This window comes from Heterodontus francisci, chromosome 8, assembly GCF_036365525.1.
Source record: "Heterodontus francisci isolate sHetFra1 chromosome 8, sHetFra1.hap1, whole genome shotgun sequence".
Taxonomy (NCBI): domain Eukaryota; kingdom Metazoa; phylum Chordata; class Chondrichthyes; order Heterodontiformes; family Heterodontidae; genus Heterodontus; species Heterodontus francisci.
This window is the reverse complement of record NC_090378.1, coordinates 130,120,842-130,144,809: the sequence shown is the minus strand read 5'-3', so window position 1 is coordinate 130,144,809 and position 23,968 is coordinate 130,120,842. Positions and strand designations below refer to the sequence as shown.

The following is a 23,968-nucleotide window of genomic DNA, read 5'->3' as shown; positions in this document are numbered from 1 at the left end:
TCCACACCTCAAGGCCACTGATAATGATACAGATTGTGCTGCTGATATTGTTGGTCATAATATTGGTAGTAATGTTGTTGATGCATCGAGGGCCGAAGGGCCTGTACTGCGCTGTAATGTTCTAATTCTAATTCTAATGCTGCTGCTGCTGATTGTACTGAAGATACTAATGATGATGACAGTGGCGTTAATGTTGCTGCTGATGATATTAATGGGGCTGATGATGAAAATGGTGTAAATGATGGTACATACAATTAGGAGGAGAAGTAGGCCATTCGACCCCTCGAGCCTGTTCTGCCATTCTGTTTGTGTCTCGATCTGTTTGAATCCCACATTCCTATCTACCCCGATAACCTTTGATTCCCTTTGATTGCCTAACAAGAATCTATCCACCTCCGACTTAAAAATAATCAATGACTCCACGTCCACCACCTTCTGAGGCAGAGAGTTCCAAAGTCGCAGAGAGACAAATTTCTCCTCATCTCTGTCCTAAAAGGGCGACCCCTAATTTTAAAACAGTGTCCTCCAGTTCTGGACTCACCCACAAGAGGAAACATCCTCTCCACATCCACCTTGTCAAGACCATTCAGGATCTTATATGCTTCAATCAAGTCTCCCCTCACTCTTCTAAACTCCAGTGAAAACAAGCCCAGTCTGTCCAACCTTTCCTCATAAGACAACCCGCTCATTCCAGGTATCAATCTAGTAAACCTCCTCTGAACCGCCTCCAATGCATTTACATTCTCCCTTAAATAAGGAGACCAAAACTGCACACGGTATTCGAGATGTGGTCTCACCAATGCTCTGTATAACTGAAGCATAACATCCTTACTTTTATTTTTAATTCCTCTCTTTATGGCTTGCTTTACCTGCATACTAACGTTTTGTGATTCAAGCACTAGAACACCGAGATCCCTCTGCACCTCGGAATTCTGCATTTGTTCTCCATTTAAGTAACCTCGTAGTATTAAAGCTGCTCATAGGAACATAGGAAATATGAGCAGGGGTAGGCCATTCAGCCCATCGAGCCTGCTCCACCATTCAATAATATCAAGGCTGATCATCCACTTCAATGCCTTTTTCCCACACTATCCCCATATCCCCATGATGATATTAATGCAGATTATAACCACTGCTACCATTTGTTTGGGACAGCAGCAGCTGATGAGGATTCTGCTGTGGCCATTTGCACCTCCTCTAGATCCATCTTTCACTTCTTTATGTGTCCCATTACCACCCCCTTTGCCTTGCACTTGCACAACATCCTTTTTCTCATTTCATCTCTCCAGCCCTCCACCCGATCACAGATGTTCCCTTTTGTTTATTCCCTCCTGTCATGCTAGGCCCCCACCTGCCAAGAATGAGACACATTAATTTTGTCATGAACATTGATTTTTAAACTGTTACTGGAGTGAAGAAAGGACTAGTTAGGAGACATTTGCTTATTAACAGAGGGTGATTGGAAGGACAAAGGACCATTCCCTGACACATTCAACCCAAAATGGACCTTGATCACCAGGTATTGTGTGTAAAAGGAGCATTCCAGAGACTGCTAAGGTGGTACAATCCAAGATGTAGTCAGAGCAGTTAGTCACATGACTAATCTGCTGGGCAACCTGGGTTTTTCTGAATTGTACAAACAGACTTTTTGCTCCTGTACTGAACAAAGAACAAAGAACAGTACAGCACAGGAACAGGCCATTCGGCCCTCCAAGCCTGCGCCGATCTTGATGCCTGCCTAAACTAAAACCTTCTGCACTTCCGGGTCCGTATCCCTCTATTCCCATCCTATTCATGTATTTGTCAAGATGTCTCTTAAATGTCGCTATCGTACCTGCTTCCACCACCTCCCCCGGCAGCAAGTTCCAGGCACTCACCACCCTCTGTGTAAAGAACTTGCCTCGCACATCCCCTCTAAACTTTGCCCCTCGCACCTTAAACCTATGTCCCCTAGTAACTGACTCTTCCACCCTGGGAAAAAGCTTCTGACTATCCACTCTGTCCATGCCACTCATAACTTTGTAAACCTCTATCATGTCGCCCTTCCACCTCTGTCGTTCCAGTGAAAACAATCCGAGTTTATTCAACCTCTCCTCATAGCTAATGCCCTCCAGACCAGGCAACATCCTAGTAAACCTCTTCTGTACCCTCTCCAAAGCCTCCACATCCTTCTGGTAGTGTGGCGACCAGAATTGCACGCAATATTCTAAGTGTGGCCTAACTAAAGTTCTGTACAGCTGTAGCATGACTTGCCAATTTTTATACTCTATGCCCCGACCGATGAAGGCAAGCATGCCGTATGCCTTCTTGACTACCTTATCCACCTGTGTTGCCACTTTCAGTGACCTGTGGACCTGTACGCCCAGATCTCTCTGCCTGTCAATACTCCTAAGGGTTCTGCCATTTACTGTATACTTCCCACCTGCATTAGACCTTCCAAAATGCATTACCTCATATTTGTCTGGATTAAACTCCATCTGCCATTTCTCCACCCAAGTCTCCAACCGATCTATATCCTGCTGTATCCTCTGACAATCCTCATCACTATCCTCAACTCCACCAACCTTTGTGTCGTCCACAAACTTACTAATTAGACCAGTTACATTTTCCCCCAAATCATTTATATATAATACAAACAGCAAAGGTCCCAGCACTGATCCCTGCAGAACACCACTAGTCACATCCCTCCATTCAGAAAAACACCCATCCACTGATACCCTCTGTCTTCTATGACTGAGCCAGTTCTGTATCCATCTTGCCAGCTCACCTCTGATCCCGTGTGACTTCACCTTTTGTACCAGTGTGCCATGAGGGACCTTGTCAAAGGCTTTATTGAAGTCCATATAGACAACATTCACTGCCCTTCCTTCATCAATCATCTTTGTCACTTCCTCAAAAAACTTAATCAAGTTAGTGAGACACGACCTCCCCTTCACAAAACCATGCTGCCTCTCGCTAATAAGTCCATTTGTTTCCAAATGGGAGTAAATCCTGTCCCGAAGAATCCTCTCAAATAATTTCCCTACCACTGACGTAAGGCTCACCGGCCTATAATTTCCTGGATTATCCTTGCTACCCTTCTTAAACAAAGGAACAACACTGGCTATTCTCCAGTCCTCTGGGACCTCACCTGTAGCCAATGAGGATACAAAGATTTCTGTCAAGGCCCCAGCAATTTCTTCCCTTGCCTCCCTCAGTATTCTGGGGTAGATCCCATCAGACCCTGGGGACTTATCTACCTTAATGCTTTGCAAGAAGCCCAACACCTCCTCCTTTTTGATAACGACATGACCGAGACTATCTACACTCCCTTCCCTGGACTCATCATCCACCAAGTCCTTCTCTTTGGTGAATACTGATGCAAAGTACTCATTTAGTACCTCACCCATTTCCTCTGGCTCCACACATAGATTCCCTCCTCTGTCCTTGAGTGGGCCAACCCTTTCCCTGGTTACCCTCTTGCTCTTTATATACGTATAAAAAGCCTTGGGATTTTCCTTAATCTTGCTTTGCCAATGACGTTTCATGACCCCTTTTAGTCCTCCTAACTCCTTGCTTAAGTTCCTTCCTACTGTCTTTATATTCCTCAAGGGCTTCGGCTGTTCCCAGCCTTCCAGCCCTTACAAATGCTTTCTTTTTCTTTTTGACTGGGCTTACAATATCCCGTGTTATCCAAGGTTGCCCAAACCTGCCAAACCTATCCTTCTTCCTCACAGGAACATGATGTTCCTGGATTCTAATCAACTGACGTTTGAAAGACTCCAACATGTCAGATGTTGATTTACCCTCAAACAGCCGCCCCCAATCTAAATTCTTCAGTTCCTGCCTAATATTGTTATAATTAGCCTTCCCCCAATTTAGCACCTTCACCCGAGGTCTACTCTTATCCTGATCCACAAGTACTTTAAAACTTAAGAAATTATGGTCAATGTTCCCGAATTGCTCCCCTACTGAAAATTCAAGAAGATCTCTCCTGTCTGCTCCCATCTACTTCTTGCCTCTGAATCCACTGAAGACACATGAACCTCAAGAGAGAAAAGTCTCCTACAATGAACATGGTTTAAGAAGAATACTGGGCCCCAACGTAAAGCAAGATCTATCTGCAATCAAGAATTCTACAGTGAGCTCGAAGAACCGTAACAAAAACTCTTCAGATATTGCCTCAAACTTTTCTTCTGTTCTTTTCTGTCTCTATTTTCATGTGTGCATCGCATGCTAGCATGGGTGCGTCGTTAACCGAATTAGAGTTTAAGTTTAAAAAAAATTCAATCTTTCTTCCTTAAACCTAAGAACACCTGTTTGTACTGGTTTCTTTGCCTTACAATTGGAAAATGATGAACAAGGATTCACCAAGGGGGAGCTAAAAACACAGTGTGTTTAAAATTAAACCCTGTTGCAGTAAGACCAGGTGAAGGCTGAGAGAGAACCCCTGGACACTTTTCTCACCTGGTTGTAACACTCCCCTCCCCTTTCCCTGCCTCTACCTGCTTAAAACCTGTAACATCTCTAACTTTTCCCAGTTCTGATGAAAGGTCACAGACCTGAAAAGTTAACTCTGTTTCTCTCTGCACAGATGCTGCCAGATCTGCTGAGTATTTCTGGCACTCTCTGTTTTCATTTTAGATTTTTAGGATCCGCAGTATTTTGATCTTAGAACATAGAACATAGAACATAGAAAAATACAGCACAGAACAGGCCCTTCGGCCCACGATGTTGTGCCGATCCTTTGTCCTCTGTCAAGGACAATTTAATCTATACCCCATCATTCTCCTTTATCCATATACCTATCTAAAAGCCGTTTGAAAGTCCCTAAAGTTTCTGACTCAACAACTTCCCCAGGCAAGGCATTCCATGCCCCGACCACTCTCTGGGTAAAGAACCTTCCCCTGACATCCCCCTTATATCTCCCACCCTTCACCTTAAATTTATGACCCCTTGTAACGCTTTGCTCCACCCGGGGAAAAAGTTTCTGACTGTCTACCCTATCTATTCCCCTGATCATCTTATAAACCTCTATCATGTCACCCCTCATCCTTCTCCGTTCTAATGAGAAGAGGCCTAGAATGTTCAGCCTTTCCTCGTAAGACTTATTCTCCATTCCAGGCAACATCCTGGTAAATCTCCTCTGCACCCTCTCCAAGGCTTCCACATCCTTCCTAAAATGAGGCGACCAGAACTGCACACAGTACTCCAAATGAGGCCTTACCAAGGTCCTGTACAGCTTCATCATCACCTCACGGCTCTTAAATTCAATCCCTCTGCTAATGAACGCTAACACCCCATATGCCTTCTTCACAGCCCTATCCACTTGAGTTGCAACTTTCAACGATCTATGCACATAGACCCCAAGGTCTCTCTGCTCCTCCACATGCCCAAGAACCCTACCGTTAACCCAGTATTTTGCATTCGTGTTTGTCCTTCCAAAATGGACGACCTCACACTTTTCAGGGTTAAACTCCATCTGCCACTTTTCAGCCCAGCACTGCAACCTATCCAAGTCCCTTTGCAGACGACAATAGCCCTCCTCGGTATCCACAACTCCACCAACCTTTGTATCATCTGCAAATTTACTGACCCACCCTTCGACTTCCTCATCCAAGTCGTTAATAAAAATCACAAACAGGAGAGGACCCAGAACTGATCCCTGTGGCACGCCACTGGTAACTGGGCTCCAGGCTGAGTATTTACCATCTAAGACCACTCTCTGCCTTCTATCAGTTAGCCAATTCTTAATCCAACTGGCCACATTCCCCACTATCCCATGCCTCCTGACTTTCTCCATAAGTCTACCATGGGGGACCTTATCAAATGCCTTACTAAAATCCATGTACACCACATCCACTGGTTTACCCTCATCCACTTGCTTGGTCACCTGCTCAAAGAATTCAATCAGGCTTGTGAGGCAAGACCTACCCCTCACAAAACCGTGCTGACTGTCCCGAATCAAGCAGTGTCTTTCCAGATGCTCAGAAATCCTATCCCTCAGCACCTTTTCCATCAACTTGCCTACCACCGAAGTAAGACTAACTGGCCTGTAATTCCCAGGGTTGTTCCTATTTCCTTTCTTGAACAGGGGCACAACATTTGCCACCCTCCAATCACCTGGTACCACCCCCGTCAACAGAGAAGATGAAAAGATCATTGCCAGCGGCTCTGCAATTTCATCCCTTGCTTCCCATAACATCCTTGGATATACCCCGTCAGGCCCGGGAGACTTGTCTATCTTCAAGTTATTCAAAAACCCCAACACATCTTCCCTCCTAACGAGCACTTCCTCGAGCTTACCAGTCTGTTTCACACCGTCCTCTTCAGTAATACACCCCTTCTCATTCGTAAATACCGAAGAGAAGTACTCATTCAAAACCTCACTTATCTCTTCCGGCTCAACACACAGTCTCCCGCTATTGTCCTTGACCGGACCTACGGTCCCCCTAGTCATCCTCATATTTCTGACATACGCGTAAAAGGCCTTGGGGTTTTCTTTTATCCTACCCGCCAAGCATTTTTCATGCCCTCTCTTAGCTCTCCTAATCCCTTTCTTCAGATCCTTCCTGGCCATCTTGTATCCCTCCAGAGCTATGCCTGTGCCCTTTTTCCTCAACCTTATATACGCATCCTTCTTCTTCCTAACAAGACTCTCAACCTCTCTTGTCAACCACGGTTCCCTCACATGACCATCCCTTCCCTGTCTGACAGGGACATGCTTATCAATGGCCCCTACTATCTGCTCCTTGAAAAAGTTCCACATTTCGACCGTGCCCTTCCCTGCCAGCATATGCTCCCAACTTATGCTCCTCAGTTCCTGCCTGACAGCATCATATCTACCCTTCCCCCAATTGTAAACCTTGCCCTGTTGCACATACCTATCCCTCTCCATTACCACAGTGAATGCTACAGAATTGTGATCACTATCTCCAAAGTGCTCGCCCACCAACAGCTCTATCACTTGCCCTGGTTCATTACCTAGTACCAAATCCAATATTGCCTCCCCTCTGGTCGGGCAGTCTACATACTGAGTCAGAAAAGCTTCCTGGACATACTGCACAAACACTACCCCATCCAAACTATTCGATCTAAAGAGTTGCCAATCAATATTTGGGAAGTTGAAATCCCCCATAATTACTACCCTGTGACTTCTGCTCCTTTCCAAAATCTGTTTCCCAATCTGCTCTTCCACCTCCCTGCTGCTATTGGGGGGCCGATAGAAAACTCCCATCAAGGTGACTGCTCCTTTCCTGTTCCTGACCTCAACCCACAGTGCCTCAGTTGGCAGATCCTCCTCGAAAATTCTTTCAGCAGTTGTTACACTATTTCTAACTAACAATGCCACCCCCCCACCTCTTTTACCACCATTCCTAATCTTATGAAAACATCTATAACCAGGTACCTCCAAGAACCATTCCTCCCCCTCACCTATCCACGTTTCAGTGATGGCCACAACATCGTAGTCCCAAGTGCCCATCCACGCCTTCAATTCACTCACCTTATTCCTGATGCTTCTTGCGTTGAAGTATACGCACTTTAACCCTTCTCCGTGCCCATCTGTCCTCTGCGACAGTGCTACCTTCCCCAATACCTCACTACACTCTTTGTCTTTCTGAGTGGACCCACTGGTCCCTGGACTACAAGTCCGGTTCCCATCCCCCTCCCAAACTAGTTTAAACCCTCCCGAACAGTACTAGCAAACCTCCCTCCCAGGATATTGGTGCCCCTCTGGTTCAGATGCAGCCCGTCCTGTTTGAACAGGTCCCATCTTCCCCAGAATGCAGTCCAATTATCCAAGAACTGGAAGCCCTCCCTCCTACACCATTCCTGCAGCCACGTGTTCAGCTGTGCTCTCTCCCTATTCCTAGCCTCACTATCACGTGGCGCCGGCAACAAACCAGAGATAACAACTCTGTCCGTCCGAGCTTTCAGCTTCCAGCCTAACTCCCTAAACTCACTTCTAACATCTGTGCCACCCTTCCTTACTACGTCGTTGGTGCCAATGTGCACCACGACCTCTGGCTGCTCCCCCTCCCCTTTAAGGATCCTGAAGACGCGATCACAAACATCACGGACCCTGGCACCAGGGAGGCAACAAACCATCCGTGCGTCTCGCCTGCGCCCACAGAACCGCCTGTCGGTACTCCTCACCATCGAGTCCCCGATGACTAGTGCTCTCCCGTTCTCCCTCCTTCCCTTCTGAGCCACAGTGCAGGACCCTGTGCCAGAGGCCCGTTCACTGCAGCCTGCCCCCGATAGGCCGTCCCCCCCAACAGTATCTAAAACTGTATACTTGTTGCCGAGGGGAACGACCACAGGAGATCCCTGCACTGACCTCTTCCCACCTCTAACTGTTACCCAGCTGCCTTTGTTTAATATTAATAATGGTGATGGTGATGATGATTGCACTAACAGTGATGATGAGGATGATAATTTTAGTTGTCATTGTCTGATTACCTGCTCTCTTTATTTTTTCTGCAGATTTATTGTCTGGTACAGAGTATGGTATAGGGATATCAGCCATTAAGGAGACCAAGCAAAGTGCTCCTGCCACCATGAATGCAAGGACTGGTATCGTATTGTAGTCAATTCATTTACTTTTCACATTTAACCAAGTTTATTCAACTAATCAATTGCTTTCAGGTAGGCAGTTCGAACTGTTAGTAATGGGTCGGCAGTTCCCAGAGATGCTACAGGTCACTTACACTTGGGGACGGGATCGGTGGACAGTAATCATGCAATCATACTTTACCTGGTGGTGACATCTGTTCCTGTGGCAGAGATGGTACAATTGCACAATGTCAAGGGCTGGTACAGTTAGGTGGCTCCTCGGGATGGAGCAGGCCATGTCCAGGGGTGATGCAGATAACTGGCCATCAGGATTGATGCAGACTATAGCTACAGAGAGGAGGGGTGCAGAAATGGTGCAAATACACAGTACCTGGCAATGGTACAGGTAGGTAACAGCTCGAGTTGGGATGTGTACCCATGTATAGTACCCAGCTCTCGTCGCTGAGTTAAAAGGATGGGTTTCAAGTCCCACTCCAGAGAATTGAGCACAAAAATCCAGACAGACACTCCATTGCAGTACTGAGGCAGTGCAGCACTGTCTGAAGTGCTGTCATTTAAATGAGACATTAAACAATTCATATAATCTCGAAGGTGGATATAAAGGATTCCATGACACTATTTTGAAGAGGAGCAGGGAAGGTAGCCCTGGTAGCCTGGCCAATAATTATCCCTCAAATAACATCACAAAAACAGATAATCTAGTTATCATCACATTGCTGCTTGTGGGATCTTGCTGTGTGCAAATTGGCTATCACAATTCCTACCTTACAACATTCCAAATTCCAAAGTAATTAATAGGCAGTAAAGTGTCGTTGGATTATCATGAAAATCGCTAAAAAAACCCTCTTTTTTGGGGTCATGTCAGTGGATTGTATTTGGGAATGGTGGGTAATACTCGGGGATGGTGGGTAGTACTCAGGGATCGTGTCAGTGGGTAGTATTCAGGGATGGTGGGTAGTACTCAGGGATGGTGTCAGTGGGTAGTATTCGGGGATGGTGGGTAGTACTCAGGGATGGTGTCAGTGGGTAGTATTCGGGGATGGTGGGTAGTACTCAGGGATGGTGTCAGTGGGTAGTATTCGGGGATGGTGGGTAGTACTCAGGGATGGTGTCAGTGGGTAGTATTCGGGGATGGTGGGTAGTACTCAGGGATGGTGTCAGTGGGTAGTATTCGGGGATGGTGGGTAGTACTCAGGGATGGTGTCAGTGGGTAGTATTCGGGGATGGTGGGTAGTACTCAGGGATCGTGTCAGTGGGTAGTATTCGGGGATGGTGGGTAGTACTCAGGGATCGTGTCAGTGGGTAGTATTCAGGGATGGTGGGTAGTACTCAGGGATGGTGTCAGTGGGTAGTATTCGGGGATAGTGTCATGGATAGCACTCAGGGATGTGTGGGTGGTTAGTACTCATGGATGGTGGGAATTATTCGGGGATTGTGGGTAGTACTTGAGGATATGTCGGGTAGTACTCGGGGATGGTATGAGTGGGTAGTACTCGGGGATGGTGGGTAGTACTTGGGGATGTGTCAGTGGGTAGTACTCAAGGATGGTGGATAGTACTCGTGGATGGTGTCAGTGAGTAGTACTTGGGGATGATGAATAGTACTCTGAGATGATGTTGGAGGGTAGTACCCAGGGATAGATGATAGTACTCGAGGATGGTGTTGGTGGGTAGTATTCGACGAGGGTGTATGAGATGGTTTTCTGGAGTAGTACGTTGAAGAACCAACTAGGGATCGATCTATTTTTGATTTAGTATTTTGTAATGAGAAAGGGCTAATTAAGAACCTTGCTGTAAAGGAGCCTTTGGGAAATAGTGACCATAATATTAAAAATGTTTACATTAAGTTTGCAAGTGATATAGTTCATTCGAAAACTAGGGTCTTAAATCTGAACAAAGGAAACTACAAGTTGGCTATGGTGGTTGGGAAAATATACGAAAAGATTTGACAGTAGACAGGCAATGGCTAGTATAAAAAAGGTATTACATGGTCTACCACAAATATACATTCCTCTAAGATACAAAAACCCAACAGGAAAGATGAAACAACCGTGGCTAACAAAAAAAGTTAAAGATTGCATTAGATCGAAGGAAGTGGCTTCTAAGGTTGCCAGAAAAAGTGGTAAGCCTGAGGATTGGGAGCAATTTAGAATCCAGCAAAGGAAGACCAGGAAACATGATAAAGAAAGGGAAAAGAGAATATGAATAAAAGCCAGCGAGAAACATAAATGTGAACTGTAAGAGCTTCTTTAGGTATGTGAAAAGGAAAAGATTAGCGAGGACAAATGTGGGTCCATTACAGGTGGAGACAGGAGAATTTATAATGGAGAATAGGGAACTGGCGGAGAAATGAAACAATTACTTCGTGTCTGTCTTCACAGAGAAAGATACGGAAAATCTCCCAGAAATAACAGGGAACCAAGGGACTTGTGAAAATGAGGAACTGAAAGAATTAGTATTCATAAAGAGTTAGTACTTGAAAAATTAACTGGATTGAAGGTTGACAAATCCCCTGCACCAGATGAGCTGCATCCCAGAGTGTTGAAGGAGGTGGCTGTAGAGATAATGGATGCATTGGTGGTTATCCTTCAAAATTCTATAGATTCTGGAAAGGTTCCTACAGACTGGAAAGCAGCAAATGTAGCCCCACTATTTAAGAAAGGAGGGAGAAAAAAACAGGGATCTACAGACCTGTTTGCTTGATACAGTAGTAGGGAAAATGGTAGAATCTATCACAAAGGATGTGATAACTAGACACTTAGAAAATAATGATATGATTGGACAGAGTCAACATGGATTTATAAAAGGGAAATCATGTTTGGAGTTTTTTGAGGATGTGACTTGTAGCATAGATAAAGAAGAACCAGTGGATGTGGTGTATTTGAATTTTCAGAAAGCTTTTGAGTAGGTTCCACACAAGAGGTTAGTAAATAAAATTAGAGCACTTGGAATTGAGGGTAATATACTGGTATGGACTGAGAATTGGTTAACAGACAGAAAACGGAGAGTAGGAATAAACAGGTCATTCTCAGGATGGCAGGCTGTTACGAGTCAGATACCGCAAGGATCAGTACTGGGGCCCCAGCGATTCACAATCTATGTCAATGATTTGGATGTGGGGATCAAATGTAATATTTCCAGATTTGCTGATGACACAACATTAGTTGGGAATGTGAGTTGTGAGGAAGATGCAAAGTGGCTTCAAGAGGATTTGGACAGTCTAAATGAGTGGACAAGAATATGGCAGATGGAATATAATGTGAAAAAATGTGAAGTTATCCACTTTGGTAGAAAAAACAGAAAGACAGAGCATTTCTTAAATGGTGAAATGTTGAGAGTGTTGATGTCCAAAGGGACCTGGGTTTCCTTGTTCATGAGTGACTAAAAGTTAGCATGCAGGTGCAGCAAGCAATTCGGAAGGCAAATGGTATGTTGGCCTTCATTGCAAGGGGTTTTGAGTACAGGAGTACAGATGTCTTGCTGCAACTGGGTGGCACAGTGGTTAGCACTGTAGCCTCACAGCTCCAGCAACCTGGGTTCGGTTCTGGGTGCTGGCTGTGTGGAGTTTGCAAGTTCTCCCTGTGACCGTGTGGGTTTCTGCCAGGTGCTCCGGTTTCCTCCCACAGGCGAGGACTTGCAGGTTGATAGGTAAATTGCCCCTAGTGTAGGTAGGTGGTAGGAGAATTGAAGGGATGTGGTGGGGAGTATGGGATTAATGTAGGATTAGTATAAATGGGCGGTTGATGGTCAGCACAGACTCGAAGGGCCTGTTTCAGTGCTGTATCTCTCTATAACTGTATGAAGCCTTGGTAAGACCGTACCTGGAGTATTGTGTACAGTTTTGGTCTCCTTATCTAAGGAAGGATATACTTGCCGTAGAGGGAGTGCAACAGAGGTTCACCGGACTAATCCCTGAGATCAGGATTGTTTTATAGAACATAGAACAGCACAGCACAGTACAGTACAGGCCCTTCGGCCCACGATGTTGTGCCGAACCATTAACCTACTCTAAGATCAAACTAACTACCTACCCTTAATTCTACTATCATCCATGTACCTATCCAAGAGTCGCTTAAATGCCCCTAATGTATCTGCTTCTACTACCACCGCTGGCAGCGCATTCCACGCACCCACCACTCTCTGTGTAACGAACCTACCTCTGACATCTCCCCGAAACCTTCCTCCATTATACCCCCTGGTGATAGCCCTTTCCACCCTGGGAAAAAGTCTCTGGCTATCCACTCTATCTATGCCTCTCATCATCTTGTACCCCTCTATCAAGTTACCTCTCATCCTTCTTCGCTCCAATGAGAAAAGCCCTAGCTCCCTCAGTCTTTCTTCATAGGACATGCCCTCCAGTCCAGGCAGCATCCTGGTAAATCTCCTCTGCACCCTCTCTAAAGCTTCCATATCCTTCCTATAATGAGGCGACCAGAACTGAACACAATATTCCAAGTGTGGTCGAACCAGGGCCTTATAGAGCTGCAGCATAACCTCACGGCTCTTAAACTCAATCCCCCTGTTAATGAAAGTCAACACACCATACGCCTTCTTAACAACCCTATCAACTTGGGTGGCAACTTTGAGCGATCTATGGACATGGACCCCAAGATCCCTCTGTTCCTCCACATGACCAAGAATCCTGTCTTTCAGCCTGTATTCCGCATTCAAATTCGACCTTGCAAAATGAATCACTTCACACTTTTCCAGGTTGAACTCCATCTGCCACTTCTCAGCCCAGCTCTGCATCCTGTCAATGTCCCGTTGCAACCTACAACAGCCTTCCACACTATCCACAACTCCAGCAACCTTCGTGTCATCGGCAAACTTGCTAACCCAGCCTTCCACTTCCTCATCCAAGTTATTTATAAAAATCACAAAGAGCAGAGGTCCCAGAACAGATCCTTGTGGAACACCACTGGTCACCGAACTCCAGGCTGAATTCTTTCCATCTACTACCACCCTCTGACTTCTATGGGCCAGCCAATTTTGTATCCAGACAGCCAACTTTCCCTGAATCCCATGCCTCCTTACTTTCTGAATGAGCCTACCATGGGGAACCTTAGCCTTGCTAAAGTCCATATACACCACATCCACTGCTCTTCCTTCATCAATGTGTTTTGTCACACCTTCAAAGAATTCAATAGGCTTGTGAGGCATGATCTGGCCCTCACAAAGCCATGCTGACTGTCTCTAATCAAACCATGCTTTTCCAAATAATCATAAATCCTGTCTCTCAGAATCCTCTCCAATAATTTGCCCACTACCGACGTAAGACTGACTGGTTTATAATTCCCAAGTTTATCCCTATTCCCTTTCTTGAAGAGAGATTGCAGAAACTAGGCCTGTATTTTTTAGAGTTTCGAAGAATGAGAGGTGATCTCATTGAAACTTACAAAATCCTTACAAGGGGTGACAGGGTGGATGTAGATAGGATGTTTCCCCTGGCTGGTGAGCCTGGAACCAGGGGACATAATCTCAGAATAAGGGGTAGGACATTTAAGACTGAGATGAGGAGGAATTTCTTCACTCTGAGGGTGGTGAATCTGTAGAATTCTCTACCCCAGAGGGCTGTGGAAGCTCAATCATTGAGCATGTTCAAGACAGAAATTGACAGATATCTGGATACTATTGACATCAAGGGATATGGGGTTAGTGCGGGAAAGTGGCGTTGAGGTAGATGATCAGCCTTGATCTAATTGAATGGTGGAGCAGGCTCAATGTACTGAATGGCCTACTTCTGCTCCGATGTCCATATGTCCTATGACGCTGGTTAGTACATGGAAATGTGTCAGTGGGTAGTACTTGGGGATGGTGTCGGTGACTCGCAGTTAGGGAGTGGGAGTGGGTAGTACTCGGGGATGGTGTCGGTGGCGAGCACTCAGGGATGGTGGGTATTACTCGGAAATGGTGGGTAGTACACCCACGTATGGTGTCAGTGGGTAGTACTCAGGGATGGTATTCGTGGATGTCACTTAGGGATGTGTCGGTGGGTAGTACACAGTGATGATGTCAGTGGACAGTACTCGGTGATGGTATTGGTGGATGTTACTCAGGATGGTGTCAGTGGCTAGTACTCGGGGATGGTGGGTAGTACTCAGGGATGATGGGGAGTACTCGGGGATCGTATCTGTGGGTAGTCCTTGGGGATGGTGGGTAGTACTCGGGGATGGTGGGTAGTACTCGGGGATGGTGGGTAGTACACCCAGGCATGGTGTCAGTGGGTAGTACTCAGGGATGGTATTAGTGGATGTCACTCAGGGATGTGTCGGTGGGTAGTACTCAGCGATCGTATTAGTGGATGTTACTCAGGATGTGTCGGTGGGTAGTACTCAGGGATGATGTCAGTGGACAGTACTCGGTGATGGTATTGGTGGATGTTACTCAGGATGTGTCAGTGGCTAGTACTCGGGGATGGTGTCAGTGTGTAGTACTCGGGGATCGTGTCTCTGGGTAGTACTCAGGGATGGTGGGTAGTGCTCGGGGATGGTGGGTAGTACTCGGGGATGGTGGGTAGTACTCAGGGATGGTGGGTAGTACTCGGGGATGGTGGGTCGTATACCCAGGCATGGTGTCAGTGGGTAGTACTCGGGGATCATGTCTGTGGGTAGTACTCATGGATGATGGGTAGTATTCGGGGATCGTATCTGTGGGTAGTCCTCAGGGATGGTGGGTAGTACTCGGGGATGGTGGGTAGTACTCAGGGATGATGGGTAGTATTCGGGGTTAGTATCTGTGGGTAGTACTCGGGGATGGTGTCAGTGGGTAGTACTCGGGGATGGTGTCAGTGGGTAGTACTCGGGATGGTGGGTAGTACTCGAGGATAGTGGGTAGTACTCGGGGATGGTGGGTAGTACTCGGGGATGGTGGGTCGTATACCCAGGCATGGTGTCAGTGGGTAGTACTCGGGGATCATGTCTGTGGGTAGTACTCATGGATGATGGGTAGTATTCGGGGATCGTATCTGTGGGTAGTCCTCAGGGATGGTGGGTAGTACTCGGGGATGGTGGGTAGTACTCAGGGATGATGGGTAGTATTCGGGGATCGTATCTGTGGGTAGTCCTCGGGGATGGTGGGTAGTACTCAGGGATGATGGGTAGTATTCGGGGATCGTATCTGTGGGTAGTCCTCAGGGATGGTGGGTAGTACTCGGGGATGGTGGGTAGTACTCAGGAATGATGGGTAGTATTCGGGGATAGTATCTGGGGGTAGTACACGGGGATGGTGTCAGTGGGTAGTACTCGGGGATGGTGGGTAGTACTCGAATATAGTGGGTAGTACTCGGGTATGGTGGGTAGTACTCAGGGATGATGGGTAGTACTCAGGGATGGTGGGTAGTTCTCGGGGATGGTGGGTAGTACTCGGGGATGGTGGGTAGTATTCGGGGATAGTATCTGTGGGTGGTACTCCGGGATGGTGTCAGTGGGTGGTACTCGGGGATGGTGGGTAGTACTCGGGGATGGTGGGTAGTATTCGGGAATAGTATCTGTGGGTGGTACTCCGGGATGGTGTCAGTGGGTAGTACTTGGGGATGGTGGGTAGCACTCGAGGATAGTGGGTAGTACTCGGGGATGGTGGGTAGTACTCAGGGATGGTGGGTAGTACTCGGGGATGGTGGGTCGTATACCCAGGTATGGTGTCAGTGGGTAGCACTCGGGGATCATGTCTGTGGGTAGTACTCAGGGATGATGGGTAGTATTCGGGGATTGTATCTGTGGGTAGTCCTCAGGGATGGTGGGTAGTACTCGGGGATGGTGGGCAGTACTCAGGCATGATGGGTAGTATTTGGGGATCATATCTGTGGGTAGTACTCAGGGATGATGGGTAGTATTCGGGGTTAGTATCTGTGGGGAGTACTCAGGGATGGTGTCAGTGGGTAATACTCGGGGATGGTGGGTAGTACTCGAGGATAGTGGGTAGTACTCGGGGATGGTGGGTAGTATGCAGGGATGGTGGGTAGTACTCAGGGATGGTGGGTAGTTCTCGGGGATGGTGGGTAGTACTCAGGGATGGTGGGTAGTACTCAGGGATGATGGGTAGTATTCGGGGATAGTATCTGTGGGTAGTACTCGGGGATGGTGTCAGTGGGTAGTACTCGGGGATGGTGGGTAGTACTCGGGGATGGTGGGTAGTTCTCGGGGATGGTGGGTAGTACTCGGGGATGGTGGGTAGTACTCAGGGATGATGCGTAGTACGGGGATGGTGGGTACTACTCGGGGATGGTGGGTAGTCCTCATGGATGATGGGTAGCACTCGGGGATGGTGGGTAGAACTCAGGGATGATGGGTAGTATTCGGGGATCGTATCTGTGGGCAGTCCTCGGGGATGGTGGGTAGTACTTGAGGATGGTGGGTAGTAGTTGGGGATGGTGGGTAGTACTCGGGGATGGTGGGTAGTACTCACGGGTGATGGGTAGTACTCGGGGATGATGGGTAGTACTCGGGGATGATGGGTAGTCCTCGGGGATGGTGGGTAGTACTCGGGGATGATGAGTAGTATTCGGGGATGGTGGGTAGTCCTCGGGGATGGTGGGTAGTACTCGGTGATGATGGGTAGTCCTCGGGGATGGTGGGTGGTACTCGGGGATGATGGGTAGTACTCGGGGATGGTGGGTAGTCCTCGGGGATGGTGGGTAGTACTCGGGGATGGTGGGTAGTACTCGGGGATGATGGGTAGTCCTTGGGGATGGTGGGTAGTACTCAGGGATGATGAGTAGTCCTCGGGGATGGTGGGTAGTACTCGGGGATAATGAGCAGTATTCAGGGATCGTATCTGTGGGTAGTACTCGGGGATGGTGGGTAGTCCTCGGGGATGGTGGGTAGTACTCAGGGATGATGGGTACTACTCGCGGATCGTATCTGTGGGTAGTACTAGGGGATGGTGGGTAGTACACGGGGATGGTGGGTAGTAATCGGGGATGGTGGGTAGTCCTCGGGGATGGTGGGTAGTACTTGGGGATGGTGGGTAGTAATCGGGGATGGTGGGTAGTACTCGCGGATCGTATCTGTGGGTAGTACTCGGGGATGGTGGGTAGTACTAGGGGATGGTGGGTAGTACTCAGGGATGATGGGTAGTACTCAAGAATGGTGGGTAGTTCTCGCCGATGGCGGGTAGTTCTCGCCGATGGTGGGTAGTACTCGGGGATCGTATCTGTGGGTAGTACTCGGGGATAGTGGGTAGTACTCAGGGATGGTGGGTAGTACTCAGGGATGATGGGTAGGACGGGGATGGTGGGTACTACTCGGGGATGGTGGGTAGTCCTCATGGATGATGGGTAGCACTCGGGGATGGTGGGTAGAACTCAGGGATGATGGGTAGTATTCGGGGATTGTATCTGTGGGTAGTCCTCGGGGATGGTGGGTAGTACTCGAGGATGGTGGGTAGTACTTGGGGATTGTGGGTAGTACTCGGGGATGGTGGGTAGTACTCACGGATGATGGGTAGTACTCGGGGATGGTGGGTAGTCCTCGGGGATGGTGGGTAGTACTCGGGGATGATGGGTAGTCCTCGGGGATGGTGGGTAGTCCTCGGGGATGGTGGGTAGTCCTCGTGGATGGTGGGTAGTACTCAGGGATGATGGGTACTACTCGCGGATCGTATCTGTGGGTAGTACTAGCGGATGGTGGGTAGTACACGGGGATGGTGGGTAGTATTCGGGGATGGTGGGTAGTACTCGGGGATGGTGGGTAGTACTCGGGGATGATGAGTAGTATTCGGGGATCGTATCTGTGGGTAGTACTCGGGGATGGTGGGTAGTCCTCGGGGATGGTGGGTAGTACTCAAGGATGGTGAGTATTACTCGGGAATGTGGGATGTACTCGGAGATGGTGTCATTGGGTTGTACTTGGGCATGGTGGGTGGTACTCGGGATAATGTCAGTGGGTAGTACTTGGGGATGGTGTCATTGGGTTATACTCGGGCATGGTGGGTAGTAATAAGGGATGGTGATGGTGGGTAGTACTCGGCGGTGTCAGTGGGTAGTATGTGGGGATGTGTCAGTGGTTTGTACTTCGGGATGTGTCAGTAGGTAGTAATCGGAGATGGTGTCGGTGATTTATACTCGGTGATTTGTCGATGGGTAGTACTCGCGGATGGTGGGTACTACTCGGAAATGTGTCTGTGGATAGTACTCAGGGAGTATTTGGGATTGCGTCGGTGGGTAGTATTTGGGATTGCGTTGGTGGGTAGTATTTGAGATTGTGTCGGTGGGTAGTATTTGAGATTGTGTCGGTGGGTAGTATTTGGGATTGTGTCGGTGGGTAGTATTTGGGATTGTGTCGGTGGGTAGTATTTGAGATTGTGTCGGTGGGTAGTATTTGAGATTGTGTCAGTGGGTAGTATTTGGGATTGTGTCGGTGGGTAGTATTTGAGATTGTGTCAGTGGGTAGTATTTGGGATTGTGTCGGTGGGTAGTATTTGAGATTGTGTCAGTGGGTAGTATTTGGGATTGTGTCGGTGGGTAGTATTTGAGATTGTGTCAGTGGGTAGTATTTGGGATTGTGTCTGTGGGTAGTATTTGGGATTGTGTCGGTGGGTAGTATTTGGGATTGTGTCGGTGGGTAGTATTTGGGATTGTGTCAGTGGGTAGTATTTGGGATTGTGTCGGTGGGTAGTATTTGGGATTGTGTCGGTGGGTAGTATTTGAGATTGTGTCAGTGGGTAGTATTTGAGATTGTGTCAGTGGGTAGTATTTGGGATTGTGTCTGTGGGTAGTATTTGGGATTGTGTCGGTGGGTAGTATTTGAGATTGTGTCAGTGGGTAGTATTTGAGATTGTGTCGGTGGGTAGTATTTGGGATTGTGTCAGTGGGTAGTATTTGAGTTTGTGTCAGTGGGTAGTATTTGGGATTGTGTCGGTGGGTAGTATTTGGGATAGTGTCAGTGGGTAGTATTTGGGATTGTCTCAGTGGGTAGTATTTGGGATTGTGTCGGTGGGTAGTATTTGGGATTGTGTCAGTGGGTAGTATTTGAGATTGTGTCAGTGGGTAGTATTTGGGATTGTGTCGGTGGGTAGTATTTGGGATTGTGTCGGTGGGTAGTATTTGAGATTGTGTCGGTGGGTAGTATTTGGAATTGTGTCGGTGGGTAGTATTTGAGATTGTGTCAGTGGGTAGTATTTGAGATTGTGTCAGTGGGTAGTATTTGGGATTGTGTCGGTGGGTAGTATTTGGGATTGTGTCAGTGGGTAGTATTTGGGATTGTGTAGGTGGGTAGTATTTGGAATTGTGTCGGTGGGTAGTATTTGAGATTGTGTCGGTGGGTAGTATTTGAGATTGTGTCAGTGGGTAGTATTTGGGATTGTGTCGGTGGGTAGTATTTGGGATTGTGTCGGTGGGCAGTATTTGGAATTGTGTCGGTGGGTAGTATTTGAGATTGTGTCAGTGGGTAGTATTTGAGATTGTGTCAGTGGGTAGTATTTGGGATTGTGTCGGTGGGTAGTATTTGGGATTGTGTCGGTGGGCAGTATTTGGGATTGTGTCGGTGGGTAGTATTTGGGATTGTGTCGGTGGGTAGTATTTGAGATTGTGTCGGTGGGTAGTATTTGGGATTGTGTCGGTGGGTAGTATTTGGGATTGTGTCGGTGGGTAGTATTTGAGATTGTGTCGGTGGGTAGTATTTGGGATTGTGTCGGTGGGTAGTATTTGAGATTGTGTCGGTGGGTAGTATTTGGGATTTTGTCGGTGGGTAGTATTTGAGATTGTGTCAGTGGGTAGTATTTGAGATTGTGTCGGTGGGTAGTATTTGAGATTGTGTCGGTGGGTAGTATTTGGGATTGTGTCGGTGGGTAGTATTTGGGATTGTGTCGGTGGGTAGTATTTGAGATTGTGTCGGTGGGTAGTATTTGGGATTTTGTCGGTGGGTAGTATTTGAGATTGTGTCGGTGGGTAGTATTTGGGATTGTGTCGGTGGGTAGTATTTGGGATTGTGTCGGTGGGTAGTATTTGGGATTGTGTCAGTGGGTAGTATTTGGGATTGTGTCGGTGGGTAGTATTTGGGATTGTGTCGGTGGGTAGTATTCATAATGTTAGGTTATTCTAAGTGGCGTGTGGGGAAATCATTCTCTAGGATGTTTCGGAAGGTTGTATGTTGTGCAGGTTATACTCTGCTAAGGTGTGTGGAAAAAGAAAGTCTTGCATTTATATCGAGTCTTTCCTGACCACAGGACATTCCAAATCTGTTTGCAGCCAATGCAGCCCTTTTGAAGTGTAGTCAATGTTGTAATGTAGGAATCGTCGAAGCCATTTTGTGCACAACAATCTTCCACAAACAGCTATGCGATAATGGACTGGTAATCTATTTTCTTGTGATGTTTATTGAGGGATATTTATTGACCAGGACACTGAGTATAAACTCTATTGCTCCTCTTTGAGCTAATGTCATAGGATCTTTTATGTCCACCTGAGGGAGCTGATGGAGCATTGTAACACGTGAACTGTTATGAAGATTCAGACTGGAACAGGATAAATAATGACACTGGCAAATGTATAGGATCACAAGATTCTCCAACAAACATTATCGAACTTTGCTTCAAAATCACAAGGGATATGAATAGCACACTGATAGCTGACGAACAAGTTAATTACACCACACATGACTATTAACAAAACTCACAAACTAACCTCTTTCAATTCAGTTGTGTCATTATTTTATAAATATCCCACAGAATCTAAATCTTCCCAATCCACAGAACAACTGGCCTGACTTACTTTAAACTATGAGATCAAAGGTTTACACATCTGGTTATCTGGATGATATTCACAAAGCTGAATCTATCACAGTCCCCAGCCTTGCCCTTCAATCTGTTTAACTCCACCACAGAAAACTGGCATTTCCCCTCCAGCTCTCCACTTTAACTCAACCAGGAGACTAAAGGGTTACACGTTCCCTGAATGATACTCACAGGCTTTTCTCTTACCCAGCCCAGCTGGTCCCCTCTGGTCTCTATTCATACCTGGAGCGCTGATCAGACACCCAGGGGAAAAGATGTAACTTCTGACACATTGGCCAATGGTCTGGCTGTACAGTGAAGAACAAAGGAAGGTACGCCTTTTCTATACCCCTCTGTACATGTGTTCAGAACCTGTGGTGATCAGGGATCGGTTACTCCCTGCATGGTCAGTTCTGTGAGTCTTCAAGTGTGATGTTGCTTCTCATGCAGAGTGGTCCTAGAAGATGCTAGTGATAAGGGCAAGTAGCCATGCTGTGAATGCCTGTCCCTTTTTCAATCACCCAGGTGTTTTCCTTCACACTGTTTCAAGGTTCCTCGCTCCCCTGACTATAATGATGACCATGGAACCAGAAGAAGTTACAAGATTCCCTTAATGAGGTCCACCCTGCCAGTCTTTAGATTATCATAGGTATTTGTATCATTGGAATGTTTGCAATAAGAACAGATCCCATACCTTATTTCTTATCATTACAGGCTTGTGGTCATTTTATTGCCTCTATCCTGCACTCCCTCAGTAGTGCACTGGATTTTCAGCTTTCACTCGGAGAGGGACTGAAACCCACAATCTTCTGACTCTGAGAGGAGAGTAGAATGATAGAATCATAGAAAGTTTAAGGCACAGAAAGAAACCACTTGGCCCATCTGTGTCTGTGTTGGCCGAAAAACGATCCACCGACCAACTGAGCTACTGTTGACACTTTATAGGGAGAACTGGGGATTGATAGGCATGTAGTATTTGAGGATCTCCCCTCAGTCTCCTGTGCTCCAAGGAGAACAAGCCCAGCTTCTCCAACCTAACCTTGTAGCTAAAATCCTTCATCTCAGGAACCATTCTGGTAAATCTCCTCTGCACCCTCTCAAGGACCCTCACATCCTTCCCTCCAGACTGGAGGATGTTAGACAGTGGTTTTCCTTAAGTGTCAATACTAGGATTATTTTTATTTATATATATATATATATATATATATATAAATATATTGACTTGCATATTACAATACAGAGTGGAAATGTTTTTTTTAAATTCCATATAGACAACATCCAGTGCATTCTCTTCATCAACCTTCTCTGGTCCTTCATCAAAAAATTGAATTAGATTAGTCAAATACAATCTGCCTTTATTAACTCAAACCTCTCAAGTTTTTCAACCTTATTAACTCAAACCTCTCAAGTACCTGTTGACTTTTTTCACTCATTGTTTCTTAAACTCTTACCAACAGCTGATGTTAAACTGATGCACCTGTAGTTACTAGGACTGTCCTTACACCCTTTCTTGGGTTAGGGTGTCACATTTGCCACTCTTCAATCCTCTGGCATTTCCCTCACATCTAGGGAAGATTGGAAGATTATGGCAACCCCCACATCCTTCAGCAACCTGGGATGCAAGCCACCTGGACCAGGCATATATCCACTCCAAACAGAGCCAGCCTTTCCAGTGCATCCTGCCTATCATTTTTCATCCTACCCATTATCTTTTTTTGTAATTTGTTCTTCAGAGATTTTTTTTAATTTTTTTTATTTCTAAAATATACTTTATTCATAAAAATCTGTAAAAATTACATTGCCAAACAGTTTCCAAACAGCACCAAAAAATACAAACTTTGCAAGGGAGATCAATTTCCTTCAATACTGTCATGAGTTTCTTCCCAACCCTTCCGTTTCACAATTGTCATGTCAATTACAGTTTTACATTTACAGCAATTGAGAATATTAACGATACAGTTCGAGGGGTTTCCCATGGATCCAGCCCCTCAGTCAAGCTTGGTGGGGGAACCTTACTCTGCGGTCTTTCCCCATTGAGCCTTTGCTGCGGCTGCCCCAAGCTTTAGTGCGTCCCTCAGCACGTAGTCCTGGACCTTGGAATGTGCCAGTCTGCAACATTCGGTGGTGGACAACTCTTTGCGCTGGAAGACCAGCAGGTTTCGGGCAGACCAAAGGGCGTCTTTCACCGAATTGATAGTCCTCCAGCAGCAGTTGATGTTTGTCTCGGTGTGCGTCCCTGGGAACAGCCCGCAGAGCACAGACTCCTGTGTTACAGAGCTGCTTGGGATGAACCTTGACAAAAATCACTGCATCTCTTTCCACACCTGCTTTGCAAAGACACATTCCAGGAGGAGGTGGGCGACCGTCTCTTCCCCACCACAGCCAACGCGGGGGCACTGTGTGGAGGGGGAGAGACTTCGGGTGTGCATGAAGGATCTGACGGGGAGGGCCCTTCTCACCACCAGCCAAGCTACGTCTTGGTGCTTGTTTGAAAGTTCTGGTGATGAGGCATTCCGCCAAATGACTTTGACGGTCTGCTCGGGGAACCATCCGACAGGATCCACCATTTCCTTTTCCCGTAAGGCCTTGAGAACATTCCGTGCAGACTACTGCCTGATGGACCGGTGGTCAAAGGTGTTTTCCCGCAGAAACTGCTCCACGAAGGATAGGTGGTACGGCGCCGCCCAACTGCATGGAGCGTTCCG

The 23,968-nt window shown here is 46.9% G+C and overlaps 1 protein-coding gene across 1 annotated transcript in view; it reads left to right on the top strand.

Moving 5' to 3' along the window:
• tnr (tenascin R (restrictin, janusin)) overlaps positions 1–23,968 on the top strand; it is a 530,276-nt gene that overhangs the window by 190,979 nt on the left and 315,329 nt on the right. The window contains exon 8 of the mRNA XM_068038005.1: positions 8,467–8,556. Within this exon, the coding sequence (XP_067894106.1) occupies positions 8,467–8,556 (90 nt within the window). The remainder of the gene's footprint in view (positions 1–8,466; positions 8,557–23,968) is intronic.